Consider the following 15,063-nt stretch of genomic DNA (forward strand, 5'->3'; position numbering starts at 1 on the left):
CGTTATAAGGAGAGGCAAATATCTCTACAAGCTCCGGGAAGCGAACCCACCATATACCATGGAATCTCGATGAATCGGCGAACCGCCATCATATCCGCGCTTCAAGCGACCGCAATGATGAGAAAAGGGCGAACTGCCTATCTTGTCTACCTCCATGGAGAGGAGAAGAACGAGAAGAAGATGGAAGATGTTGCTGTCGTGCAAGAATTTCCCGACGTTTTTCCAGAAGTGTTACCTGGACCACCGCCAGATCGACAATTGGAGTTCACAATTGACCTTGAACCGGGAGCCGCACCCGTATCAAAGGCACCATATCGAATGGCGCCAAAAGAGTTGGAGGAATTAAAGATACAACTCCAAGAACTCATGGACTTAGGTTTCATTAGACCTAGTGTCTCGCCGTGGGGCGCACCAGTACTTTTCGTGAAGAAGAAGGACGGATCAATGAGGATGTGCATCGATTATAGGGAGCTAAACAAGTTGACCCTAAAGAACAAGTATCCACTGCCAAGGATAGATGACTTGTTCGATCAACTTCGAGGAGCAGGCGTGTTTTCAAAGATGGACTTGAGGTCCGGATATCACCAGCTACGAGTTCGAAGGGAGGATATACCCAAGACTGCGTTTCGCACAAGATATGGCCACTACGAGTTTGTGGTGATGCCGTTTGGATTGACGAATGCCCCAGCGGTGTTCATGGACTTGATGAATCGAATATTCCATTTGTACTTGGATAAATTCGTCTTAGTCTTCATCGATGATGTGCTAGTCTACTCAAAGAACGAGAAGGAGCATGAGGAGCACCTACGAATCATGTTGGAAACGTTGAGGACCGAGAAGTTGTACGCCAAATTCAACAAGTGTGAATTTTGGCTAAAGGAAGTGAATTTTCTAGGACACATTGTGTCGGCAGAAGGAATCCGAGTGGACCCCGCCAAGGTTGAGGCGGTACAACGATGGAAGTCGCCTTCAACACCAAACGAAATTCGGAGTTTCCTAGGTTTGGCAGGATACTACCGAAGATTCATAGAAGGATTCTCCAAGATAGCGAGACCAATGACGCAACAACTCAAGAAGGGAGTCAAGGTGAATTGGACCCCAGAGTGTGAAGCAAGTTTCTAACTGTTGAAGGAAAAGTTGACAACTGCGCCAGTGTTAGCTGTGCCCGAGTCTGGAGTGAATTACGTAGTCTACACCGATGCTTCGAAGGTTGGACTAGGATGCGTATTGATGCAAAATAATAAAGTGATCGCCTACGCGTCACGACAATTAAGACCACACGAGTTGAATTACCCAACGCACGATTTGGAGTTAGCAGCAGTGGTACATGCCCTAAAGATTTGGAGGCATCATCTCTACGGAGTTAGATGTGAAATCTTTACGGACCACAAGAGCTTAAAGTATTTCTTCGAGCAGAGAGACTTGAACATGCGACAACGAAGATGGCTCGAATTAGTGAAGGACTACGATTGTGGCATTAACTACCACCCCGACAAAGCAAATGTAGTGGCAGATGCTTTGAGCCGTAGAGATCATTCGCAAATGGCTACTTTCCTAACGGAAGAGGAGAGCTTGATATGAGAATTTAGCAAAATGCGATTAGAAGTGATAAGAGCACCCGAAACAGTGGAAGAGCGAATTGCCACTTTGGTGGTTAAACCAGATCTAAAAACGAGAATCGTTGCAGCGCAACGGATGGATGTGGAACTAGAGGAAATCCAAATTGAAGTGAGAACCGGTGAATCCGGAAAATTTAGTTAGGAGTCCGACAATGCCCTCACCTTTGAAGGAAGGTTGTGCGTGCCAAACAACGAAGAACTCAAGAACGAGATCATGGGCGAAGCTCATGAAACTCCATACACTGCCCACCCTGGAAGCACGAAGATGTACCAAGACTTGAAAAAGTCCTTTTGGTGGAATGGCATGAAGAGAGATATCGCGGCATTTGTGGAACGTTGCTTAGCCTGCCAACAGGTGAAGGCATTACATCAACGATCACATGGAAAATTACAACCATTGGAGATACCCGAGTGGAAATGGGAGCACATCGCCATGGATTTTGTGACGGCTTTGCCGAAGACCCTAAATGGGAACACCGCGATCTGGGTGATTATAGATCGACTTACGAAGAGTGCACATTTCATACCGATTCCGGTAACGCATGGATCGAGCAAGCTGGCTCGGATCTACATTAAGGAGATCGTGCGATTGCACGGAGTTCCAGTGACAATTACATCCGATCGTGACCCGAAGTTCACATCGAAATTTTGGATTAGTCTACAGCGCGAGCTTGGAACGCGATTGAATTTTAGCATGGCGTTTCACCCGCAATCCGATGGGCAATCCGAGAGGACGATCCAAACCCTCGAGGATATGTTGAGAGCTGTGATACTCGACCGCGGTGGAAGTTGGGAGACCGTGCTACCGCTAATTGAATTTGCTTACAATAACAGCTTCCAAGCAACAATCAACATGGCGCCATATGAAGCCTTATACGGAAGAAAATGTAGATCGCCGCTCTATTGGGATGAAGTTGGAGAGCGACGGGTGCTAGGACCCGATGCGGTCGAAGAAATGGTTGAAGTTGTTCGACAAATTCGTGTGAGAATAAAGGAAGCCCAGGACAGACAAAAGTCATACGCTGACGTCCGACGAACCGACTTACAATTTCAAGCCGGTGATAAAGTTTTTCTTAAAGTGTCCCCGTCGAAAGGGATAACGCGTTTTGGTGTTAAAGGAAAATTGAAACCACGTTTTATTGGGCCTTACGAAATTCTAGAAGGAATAGGACCCGTAGCCTATCGATTGGCGCTACCGCCAAGTCTTGGAAACGTGCACAACGTCTTTCACGTATCGCAGTTGCGAAAATATGTGTTCGATCCGAAGCATGTGATTCACTACGAAGAAGTCGCGTTGAATTCCGACTTGAGCTACGAAGAGAGACCTCAAATGATCTTGGACCGGAAGGTTTAGGATTTGAGAAATAAATCCATTGCTAGTGTGAAAGTGCTATGGAGGAACCACGAATATGAGGAAGCCACGTGGGAGCTTGAAGACAAGATGAAGGAACTGTACCCGGAACTTTTTCCATGAGGTACCAAATTTCGGGACGAAATTTCTTTTAAGGGTGGTGGAATGTAACGCCCCACTTTTTCAAACCCTAATTTTTTGGTTATAAAATTTTTGCATTAAATGCCTTAAATGCTATGATATGTGGATTATTTGATGAGTAATTAATTGCATAGTGTCTTTGTGACCTAATTGCGTATGAGAATTTGAGTTGTGTTGAATAGTCAACTTGTTGAAATGTTGACGTGGCTATGGAATAGTCAAAGATGGGAAAATATGACGTGGCCGTTGAAAGGTCAATGCGTTGAGAAAAAGAAGAGAAAGTGAAGAAATGATTGATTGGGTGTGAATATTTGATGCGGAGAAATATAATTGTGGGTGAATTATTTTCCTAAGGGATGAGTGAGAATTAAATAGGAGCATTTTTTAAATCATGTGGAATTTTCGGCCATTATCATATTTTGGAGAAGAAATCCTATTTTTCTTGGATTTAATTATTTGTTTGGGAGAATTATCCAAATTAAATCCAAAGGCCAAATACTCTATAATTCCTACATGGAATTTTCGAACTCCACCTTTGATTTTCTATGAGATTTTCGAAAATCTCATATATTATGGGAGAATGGATTATTTATTTATTTGATCCCTTATTTATTCTCTTCCATGAATAAATATAAATATGCTAAAATATCCTAGCATATCTTGCCAAATCTAAGTAGATATTGCCATATCCTAATTAAATTAGGATTTGATTTTGAATCTCTCTTGAAGAAGGCAATACACGCCTATTTCCTATTAAATTGGGGAGTTTAATTATTATTTTCTTGCTCCGTGATATATTATTCTACTCCGTGAAATATTTGAATTTAAATTATAGGCTAATTAAATAGCCTATAATTTTCGAAATCCCCATGCTTCTCAACGGTTTCAACCAATCTCTACTATATCTCTACCAAATCTTCCAAATCTTTATTTAATTAATTATTGGATATTATTATTTGGCACTCTATAAATACATGAGAGATCCTAAACCCTAGAGATCACAAAACCGGCGTCTCCCACTCTCCCAAGAATTTCGAAATTCTCTCTCCCACTCTCTCCAAGTTTTCTTCAAGTTTTCTTCAAGATTTCTTCATCAATTGAGAAGAATTCAAGTGAAATTCAAGAGATTATTGAAGAATCAAGATTAATTCCTTGTTTCTACCGTTCGTTCTTTTGGAAAAGGTACTTTAATTATTGATCTTCTCTTCTTCTACCGATCAATCGGTATTCTTGAGTCCACATACATTTAGATCGAGGGAATGGGAAATTAATCGGTGAATTTTGGGATGCATGGATGTGTGTGTGTATATGACCGTGTGTGTGTGTGTGCGCACGCCTCGGCGTGCGTGCACAAGTGTGGTGTTCGTGTGCGTGTGTTGTGTGTGTGGAACACTCATGCGTGACACGATTTGATGGTGAATTTGGAGTTGTTAATTGAATAAAAATGATATGCTAATCATACTTTGATTTTGATTGATGATTTTGAAAATAATCGATGGGAAAAAATGGGAAATATGGGAGACATGCATGATTTGAAATCAATGATTGAAACTGATTTGTGATACGCCTAATTTAAAGGTGATACTTCGCGCTCTCAGCGTGATAAACAAGGAGAAGAGAATACTTTCGAGATAAGCCGACGAGGTGGGCTTTCTTTTAAAATAAGGACATTGTCCTAAACTGATATTGATGAGAAAGAGATATGTGTTATCATGCCTTGATTTGTTTTGTCGTGCCTATCCCTCGTGGCTATGCCACTATTGATATAATCGAATTCGGATCCTTGTAGAGCCGCAAACTCTACTTGGGTTAGTGTACACCAATGTTAGACCGAGTGCTGGCGTACGGGTTGGCCGGTCTAGTGACCTGGATTGCGGCCGCATTCCTTGTCATGTAGAATGAGGATATGGTAAACGTCGATGTGAAAAATGGTTGCGCGACCGTGATATTTGATAAAGAATATATTTTGGTGCCTCGGGTCTTTCTAAAGTTAAAACCCCGATGGACACTTGAAAATGACATGATAATTACTATTGTTGATAAAACTGTTTTCGGCATGAGTCCACTGAGTATGCTTATAGTACTCAGCCCTGCATGTGTTTTCCCTATGTGCAGGTTGAGCGGTGGCGAGCGGGCGGCGGTGTTGAGTAGAAAATAATGTCATGATCTGTTGGTACTATAAGTGTCGTTGTGTCTCCATACATAGCCTCACTTCTCTCTTGATCGTTTCCGCTATATTTAATGAAAAATTGTTATCTTTTGGTTGGGATGAATACTTTTATTTCGTGGGAATATTTCGGATATGAAATAGTTGGAATTATTTTGGAAACTCTGATGAGCATTTATTGCGATAGCCTTTTATTGGATTTCTTTGCTAAGGCATTATTCTTCTTCTACTTAATTGTTCATTTAATGCTTTGGTTAAATCTCTTCTAAAATGGAACTCTAGCCTATGATCTTTGATGCATTTAAGTCCGCCTAGTTAACGATCGCCGCATTTATTATGCCCTAGATGGGCGGGTCGTTACAGACAATGCGTTGAAAATACGCATAAACAACCGTTTTGACATGCGAAAACGGCGCCGGAAGTAATCTTCCGGAAACCGCGGCGTATCGGAAAAATAGTCGGCAACGAGCCTTTCATGGGCTCCCTCCCGGTCACGAGGAATGTAGTGGCGCTTTGATCTAGCTGGTTGAGGAGGAAGGGTGGCGGCGACATGGGCTTCATAGGTGGCACGATATTGTTCATAGTATTCTTGTTATTCGCGCCCCGCTTCCGCCATGATATCGGTGAAATCCATTTTTGAATTTTTAGAGAGGGTTTGAGTGAGAGAGGAGATGTAGATGATGAATGAGATGTAGTTGAAAATGGATGATGAATGTGTGTATTTATAGATGATTTTGGGATTAAAACATTTTTTAAAAAATTCAAAAAAAATTCAAAAAAATGGTAATAAACGGCTATATTTTTTGGGAGTCCGAAAAAAATTTTTAAAAATTTTTTTTGGTATTATTTTTAATTTTTTTTTAAAAAAAGGAAATTACAACGGCATTGCCATTGAGCAATCGCACGCTGCCACGTCGCCCTGCTCAGTGGCACGGGCGTGCTCTTATTATCGAGTAGCGCCGTGCTGTCGGCGCGAGCATAACGGCGGACACGGGTGTGTCGCGCTGTCGGCACGGACGCCGTCCTTGCGGGCGATCACCGATGAGAATGCTCTTAGTCCGTCCCACAAGAAAATGCACTTTCCAATTTTAGAAATTATTTTTTCTTTAAGAAGCGGGACTCATTCTCCACTAATAACACTTCAATTACTTTTTCTATCTACCTCTCTGTTACTTTATCAATTTTATATTAGAACTCGTGTCAAACTCAAAATGCATATTATTTGGAGATGGAAGGAGTAGTATATAGCGTTATCATAAATTGTTAGGGGTACCATAAATCCTCCGAGACCGTCCACCGCTGCATAAATGTATTGCGTGGAAGGAAATGACTTTATGTTCACATTTGGGATTGACTCATGACTTCCTTTTGTGTTGCATATATTTATGTAGTTACTATTCTATAAATATACGAATTTCTAACGGTTTTTAAATTTTCCTCTTATTATTTTTTAAATATTAATACACAAACCTTTTAATTTTTTTTAAAATTTTTTTCCCTTTAAGCATCCTCAAAGAGTGAGATAAATAAAGAAGTAACGTCTTATAACTACCATATTTAACTTCTTTTCATGAAAAATCTTTTTTTTAATAAAAAAGGTTTTGAGAATGTATTATACGAACATCTCCAAAGAAAAAAGGTAAATTGAGAAGGTATATTTCTTATAAATATAATTTTTGGTAGATATGAGCTCATAATTATGATCATAAGCAATAGTGAGGTAAACAATAATTAGCCGAGCGATAAGCATAGTGTACAGTATATGATATGAGCTAGTTTTGAATGGATATTATCTCACACAAAACTTGATAACTCATAAATAATAAATTTCAAAATCTAATACTCCTTCTATCCCGACCAACTAGCTTTATAACTATTGATTAATTAAAAGTGGAATGGTGAGTCTAAATTACATATATTCTGCATATGGGAAGCAATTTTTGCATTTTGGAAGAAGTGTTAAAAACTCACTAGTTCATCACCGTTTGGCGTTCGTATTATTTATAGGGCTAATAGTCAATTCAGCTTCTTCCTACGAACTTTGAAAATGATATAAAAAGAACATACGAATTTTGAATTTGTAGTATTTCATAAAAAAATTTGTTTCGCCTATATTTAATTCTACATGTCACGGCAAGATGTCCTGATGTCCATTATATTTGATCGCGTTTTGCGATAATATTGATAACACATTATACATACTACTTAATTAATATAATTTTCTCGCTATTTTCTGTACAAACACAATTCATGCTTTAGTAGATTCTACAATATTCATTAATGTTCATAAAGTTTGTTGGATCATGTTTTTGTTAGTGTTTTGTAGACTTTAAATCACCAAGGGATATTGTAAAAATTCTTCTTTTATTTTCCAATGAATAAAACAAATTATTTTATCATAACTAATACACTTGGATTTTGCATGGTTTTAGAGGGCAATTTCATATGAATCTATCTAATCATATTCTGTCTATTATTAAGCGTGTTTATATCTACTTCTCTATTATGTTGATATTTTGACCATTTGTGAAGAATGTGTAGAAAAATGTACAAAATATGTAGATGTGCAGCAGCTTTGGTTTGAGACTGTGTTTCTGGATATTTTGAAAGTCCGATTAGTACATAATGCATATCATTCTCTTCGTCTTCGGAAGATCTTCGCGTGAATATCTTAAATGTCTCCATTGGAGTTCCGTAGAAGAAGTTATGGCTGTTTTACAAAGACTGCGCGGAGCAGTGACATAGTTGGCGACCCGCCAGTAAAGCACAGGAAAAACGCCGTAGGCAGCTGGCTACTCGCAAGCTTTGACGCACAACGAACCTAACGACCCGCCAGGTTCGACCAACAGTTTATTTCGCGCCCAAAGTGACATACTTGGATTTTACATGGTTTTAGAGGGTGGTTTTGTATGAACTTGAGCATATTTCGTCTATTATTAGGCGTGTTTATATCTACTTCTCTATTATGTTGGTATGTTGACCATTTTGTTAAGAATGTGTAGAAAAAGGTACAAAATATGTGGATGTGCAGCAGCCTTGGTTTGAGACAATATTTACTCGATATTTTGAAGTTCAATCAGCCCTTAATGCATATCAATCTCTTCGTCTTCGAAAGAGCTTCGCGTGGGTATATCGCACGCCTCAATCGGAGTTCGGTAGAAGAAGTTATGGCCGTTATACAAACACTGCGCTGTCCAGAAATTCCCACTAGCCCGGGTGAATTATTACCCTATAATTCCACCCGGCCGGGTGGTGTAATTATGCCTGCGAGATTCCAGAGAGTACCAAAGAAGTCCCACCCGGCCGGGTGAATTTTCAGTGGATTAATTCCACCCGGCCGGGTCCGTCAATCTGACGTTTTTTGATAAGAAGAATTAGGTCAATTCTAGGTCAATTCTATTTTTGAAGGGGGGAATAAGAAGGAAGAATTAGGTCAATTCTAGGCATTCTCTACAAGCGACAAAACCCATCTCTCTCTTGGTGAAGAACTCTTGGAAGAAGATTGAAGATTCAAGCTTCAATTCTTCCGCCAATTGCAATTCGGATCATGATTTCCATTGTTTTGTCGTATCCCACAGAGACAATTAAGTGTAAACCTAAGTACCACGAACAAATTTCAACTACTATCCAGACGATCAAGAGTTTTGGGTTTTTTTTCTAACAACTACGATAAGCATATAAATTCAGAGATTAAAATAAACACTTAAAAAAGAGAATAAAGAAGCAAGTTGTAAAAATGATAGAGAAATATGCAGAATTCAAGGATCCGATGCACAACTCATAGTCTAACCCAATTGAAACCGATTTACCATTTAAAGTCTCCAGAATTGTTGAATCAATCACAAATATAGATTAAACCCCCTCCCGAGGTGAGAAATCCGTAGATTAGGTGTAATAATTGAAGTACCCTTCTAATTCTTAGACCTAACTCCTAATAGTTCGATTAGATTAAAGATCCCACTCAAAACCTCAACTCTCCCGAGTTTTATTGAATTAAGGTGTGAATAATTCTTCTTTCAAGGTTAAATATTTCATCTCCCGATTATTCTAAGAAACCCTACACTCCCAATTGGTGATCTGAATAAGAAGGAAGAATTAGGTCAATTCTAGGCATTCAACTCCCCAACCTAAGAAGGAGTTGAATACCATCCGAGAATGAGGGTGGTAGAGTAGCAGAAAAGAGAGCTGAAGAGGAGGAATTGGTCGAAGAAGATGAGACAGTGCAAATTTCTATTCCACCTAAGGAGAACACGACTATACCTTCACTCACACCACATACAGCTCATACTCCAGCTGAAGTGAGGATCCCTTATCCTCAACGTGTTCAGAAGAAGAAGACAGATGCTCAGTTCTCGATGCAGCCTTTCCTTTAGAAATTGATCCACCACATGAACCAAACATCCACTGCGGCAAAGAAAAATCCCCAAATGTGGACTCAATTTCTTGTGCCTTTTGGACTTCTACAACATGCACAGCTTTGCACTCCTTCTTCGTAACCAGTTCCTCTTCCTCACGACTCTTCATAGCATTGTAGATAGATAAGATGTGGCGTTTGTTGCCCATATGAAGAGTGAGCTTTCCCCTCGCTATATCTATCAATGCTTTTCCCGTTGCAAGGAATGGACGCCCCAGGATAAGCGGTACATTCACGTCTTCTTCCATATCCAACACTACAAAATCGACGGGAAATATGAAGTCGTGTACCTTCACAAGAACGTCCTCAACAATTCCTTTAGGATAGGTGATGGTTCTATCTGCCATCTGCAGTGTGATTGTAGTCGGCTTGAGAGTGCCGATCTTCATCTTTCTGAAAAATGATAATGGCATCAAATTTATGCTCGCCCCCAGATCACAAAGTGCCTTTGTCTGTCTGTCATTTCCAATGACGCATGAGATGTTGAAACTCCCAGGATCTTTAAGCTTGGCCGGTAGCTTTTTCTGAATTATGGCACTACAGTTTTCAGATATGTTCACCGTCTCATAGTCAATCCACTTCTTCTTCTTGGAGAGCACATCTTTTAGGAACTTTGCATATGTAGGCATTTCTTGAAGTGCCTCCACCAATGGGATATTTAAGTTCACCTTCCTGAAGATGTCTAAGAACCTCGAGAACTGAGCATCTGTCTTCTTCTTCTGAACACGTTGAGGATAAGGGATCCTCACTTCAGCTGGAGTATGAGCTGTATGTGGTGTGAGTGAAGGTATAGTCGTGTTCTCCTTAGGTGGAGTAGAAATTTGCACTGTCTCATCTTCTTCGACCAATTCCTCCTCTTCAGCTCTCTTTTCTGCTACTCTACCCTCATTCTCGGATGGCATTGAAGGTCCCTCGTAGTTTGTTCCACTCCTCAGATGTATAGCTTTGGATCCATGTATTTTGTGATCCATTTCCCAAGGATTTACCCAATTTGTAGGTGATTGATCTAATATTTTTGTGAAGTAGATTTTCTATTGTATCAATAATGGCAACCCAACAAGAAATAAGGAAACTAAGATAAACAAAGAAGGAAATAACATTGGATAGGGTGGAAATTGAGATACATAGTCATTGATGAAGCAAGCTAAGACACTTACAACATAACTAACATGCATCCATGGCTAGATCTTCAAGGGAACCACAAACCTCAAAGCATACCTCTACTTGATCCATGCTTGAACTAGCAATTGATGGAAATCCCATGCTTGAACTAGCAATTGATGGATTCAAGCAACCTAAATCTAGGAATTGGATAGAAACCCTCTCCAAGAGGAAACAAAGCTCTCAAGCATCTAATTTCATCAAAATCTAAAGAAAAGAAATGACATCAAGAGGTATTTATACTATGGGTCCAAAAATAGAAAGTTGGCCCACAAAATCTAAAAATCGGCATAATCGCCCGGTCGGGCGTTTTTCACATGCCAAAATGCCCGGCCCGGGCGTTTTCCCTGTCCCCGGGCGATTTTCACAAGCAAAACGCCCGGTCGGGCGTTTTTCCCGAAGCTCTCGGCCTTCTCTGCGCGACTTCCGTAAAACCGCCATAACTCCCTCATTCGGACTCCGATTGGGATGTGCAAGATACCCACGCGAAGCTGTTTCCAAGACGAAGACAATGGTGGTAGTTTCATAGCTTTCGGATGTCATCTCAATAGGACGATTTCCAGTTGAATCCAACTGTAGTTGAAATCCTTGACGCACGGCTTCCATGATCGTATCATCCTCCCCTTCTTGGAAAGGATTTGTCCTCAAATCCGAGCCGTCTCTATTCATTGCCTCATCGGGAATCCCTCTAGCTTTGTTGGACCATTGGCTTGTCTTCTCTTTCATCCTTGGGCCCCAATCAACCCATGGCTCACGCCGAAATGAAGACCCTTGACGTCTAGCACTCGTGGTCATATCATCCTCCCCTCCTTGGAAAGGATTTGTCCTCAAATCCGGATTTCGTACACCTATGAAATGGAAAAAGAGCAAATCAAATATGAAAGTATGATGAAAAGGATTAAGACCACTAACGGCTCTAAGAGACAATAATACACCAAAGACGTTGTGTGGGCCTCCAGAATCATGTTCCCTCAAGCTCAAGGCCAAGTGACAATAAACATGAGAGCACGAATTAATGATTCCTTTCATGTCCAAATCCCTCCCATAAGAAATCAAGACAAAATCATCAAGATACCCTTCATAACAAAACTCAAACAACCTCACAATATAGGTATAAGATATATGTGCAAATAAACATAGGCATTCCTTCACAATGTAGTCCCAAACAAAGCCATTAGATATAAAGTTCTTCACAAATAGACCATAAAACATCCCAACTCCATTGAATGGTTTGATGGACATGCAATAAAAGCAATCAACATGCCAAAACACAAATGCCCCAAGCACCTTGTTTCTATTTGGTTCGATCATCCTCATACAAATGATGCCCAAATCCTTGAACATCTTCACAAAAGATTTGGCATTCTCAACAAGACTAGGCATATACAAGAAAGGGTCCTCATAGTGTGTATATTCAAAGGTAACCGAATAAGGTTTATTCACAAGATTCATATTCTCAAGGTTAAACAACAAAAGACCATAAGGAACCATTGATACATCATTCTTGCTCAAATGAGAGCTACTCCACAAATTGACAAGCCCATATTTAACACATAGAGTAGGTTCATCACAACACACATCAAGTTTGCAAGAAGGATTATCATTTAACAAACAAAGTTCATCAATATGGATTTCATCCCATTGCCCCATCAATTTCAAGAGATTATCAAACATAAGGGAGCAATGTGTCCATAAACCTTCATGCACGACATGGAGACAAGACACAACACCATGCATATGATACTTGTAAAAAACTACATCAAGTATCATGAGAAATGTTTCCAAATTAGCCCCACACAATTGCTCTAGCAATTTTAAAACAATACCACAAACATGAGAACGATGCAATTTTATGCCATTAGTCACAACATCATCCTCAAGAGACATATGAGTGGAAAAATCCTTCACAAAACGGCCATAGAATACTCCAATCCCATTGAAGGGTTTAACCACTTTGCAATGAAGACATAGCAAACACCAAGTTCTAAAGTCATTATCCATGTTACTCTTCTTGGTCTTAGTATCCTCATCCACATACACATGAAGCTCAAAATTACCAACAAATGAAAGTTTAGGCATCTTAGCATGCAAGGAAGTCACTCCAACATTCAAGGTAGAAGCCACAAGAGAAATGTCATGTCTCTCAATGCTTGATTTTACCAAGAAAGGATCAATATATGGTGCAAAGGTAGATTTAGCATTCAAAGTTTCAAGCTCATGAGACCACTTTTTACACAAGACATCAATAACAAATTTATCAACACAAAGGGGTTTCTCTAATATAATCTCATTCAATGAAACATCACAAGGAGATAAGGATAGTGCACTTGAACCTTGGGCAAGGAGTTCATCCACTTGCCCTCGTTCCTCTTGTTCCTTCTCCGGGTGAGTAGTTTCCAAGCCATGTACAACATGATGCCTCACTTCCATGCCTTCAATTAAATTTCCTACAAATTCATGAACACAAAAAGACATAGAAGAAGTGTTAGTGGGTAAGGGTTTAGTTTCCTCACCAAGGGCAAGAGGCAAAGGATCATTTGGTGCCCACCCAAGGTTGACCTTAGAATCTAACAAGCACCCTTTACTCACTTGTGCTTGTGGTTTTTCTCTCATTTGATATTTTTCTTTTCTCTCACCCCCACCACTCTCTCTTGACTTTTGCACCTCACACTCTTGTCTTTTATCACGCTCTCTTGGCTTTTTAGACTCACATTCACTCTCAAGCCTTTTCTCTCTCTCTCGTTCTTTTTTTCTACTAATTTGGATTAAGCTCTTCGAAGAGGAGACATTTCCATATACATCAAGAGACTTATGTGATAAATGGAAAGAAGAGGGTGTAGCCAAATTACTTGATGAGTTACCTCTTTGGTTTGTGTCAACACCACCATGTGGGTAGGTAGGCCTCAATCGAGCTCTATATGAGACTTCTTCTTCAATTGGCCTCTCAAACCCCTTATGGCTAACTTGATCTCTCACCCTCCTAGAATACCACTCTCCATGAGACTTGGGAGCTCTTTTCCCACTATATCCTCTATCAAGCCCATCTCCATGGTACCTTGATTCATAGTCACCTTTAAAACGGCCACGGGCACCATTTCTTCCCCCAAACCGATCATTCTCCATGTGATTGACTCTATTTCTATCATTCCCCCTTTGCCATCCCTCATACACCACTTCTTCCATCATCTCCTCCGGGGCAACATTAGGTAGATTGTTACCCCTAGAAGTAGGAGTCCTAGATGTGCGGCCTCCCTTCAAGGTGTTGAACTCCTCAAATAAAGTGTTTTGGGCGGCAAGCATGCGGGCTTCGGATTCTTTTGATTGAGCAATGGATTCTTTTGCTCGCACATCCATTTGGATCATCATCTCTTGTTTGAATTCCTTCATCATACGGGCCATCATGCTCACAAGGTCCCCATCGGGTATAGGGTGAGTCATGCTTGTTTCCTCCCCCTCCGCACTTGTCCCCGCCATTTTGTTGGACCGGGTGCGAGGAGGCATAGAGTAAGTACCTACAAATCAAACAAACACTAGGAACTAGTCCTAGAGGTTAGTAATAAAAGAAAGTAGAATTTAAGAAGATGAACTCAACCTTGATGTCCCAAACCCCCCTCAAATCACTCCCCAATAACTCTCGACAAAGGCTTAGAATATTGTGAGAAAGGTGGATTCACTCACACTCACAACTCCAATTCCAAGATTTAAGTGCTTGAGGTGGATCAATCAAGGTATACTCCTTGGTCAACAAAATCAAGAAGACAAAGCCATAAACACATATTAGCAAGATGCAAGTCAAAGAAAAACAAACAAGGGGTGACACTTTTGCTGAAATTTGGCTGATCTTTATGATTTTTTTTGGTATTGATTCCCGCGCCCAATTTGGATGAATTTTGGTGGATAGATTCCCAAACAAGTCTAGATCAAGGGAAAAATGGCCATATATAGTCAGATTTGATGATTGGATATGTTTTGTATGGTTTTCCCCAACTATGCCAAAACAGGGCAATGATGTTAATCTCCACGGTTAACTAGGCAAACGAAGGAATTTTTTGATGAAATTTTGCAGGTACGTAGGTCACATAACATAGATCATACACACCAAATTTCAGCTTAATCTAAGCACAATTGATCAATCCGATCATCCCAACAAAACAGAGCAAAAACAAAAGACAAAAGGAAAAATAACCCAACCCAAAGCAACAATAGATCA

At 40.2% G+C, this 15,063-nt stretch overlaps 1 protein-coding gene across 1 annotated transcript; it reads right to left on the reverse strand.

The window, feature by feature from the left end:
- Positions 1 to 11,680: 11,680 nt before the first annotated feature.
- On the reverse strand, positions 11,681 to 14,327 carry LOC125210530. The gene is made up of 3 exons (XM_048110073.1): positions 13,715 to 14,327; positions 11,766 to 13,300; positions 11,681 to 11,701 (listed from the first exon to the last, which is right to left on the reverse strand). The coding sequence occupies exons 1-3, from the start codon at positions 14,325 to 14,327 to the stop codon at positions 11,681 to 11,683; spliced, it is 2,169 nt and encodes a 722-aa protein (XP_047966030.1).
- Between the last annotated feature and the right edge of the window lie 736 nt (positions 14,328 to 15,063).

This window comes from Salvia hispanica, chromosome 3 (genome assembly GCF_023119035.1).
Source record: "Salvia hispanica cultivar TCC Black 2014 chromosome 3, UniMelb_Shisp_WGS_1.0, whole genome shotgun sequence".
Classification (NCBI taxonomy): domain Eukaryota; kingdom Viridiplantae; phylum Streptophyta; class Magnoliopsida; order Lamiales; family Lamiaceae; genus Salvia; species Salvia hispanica.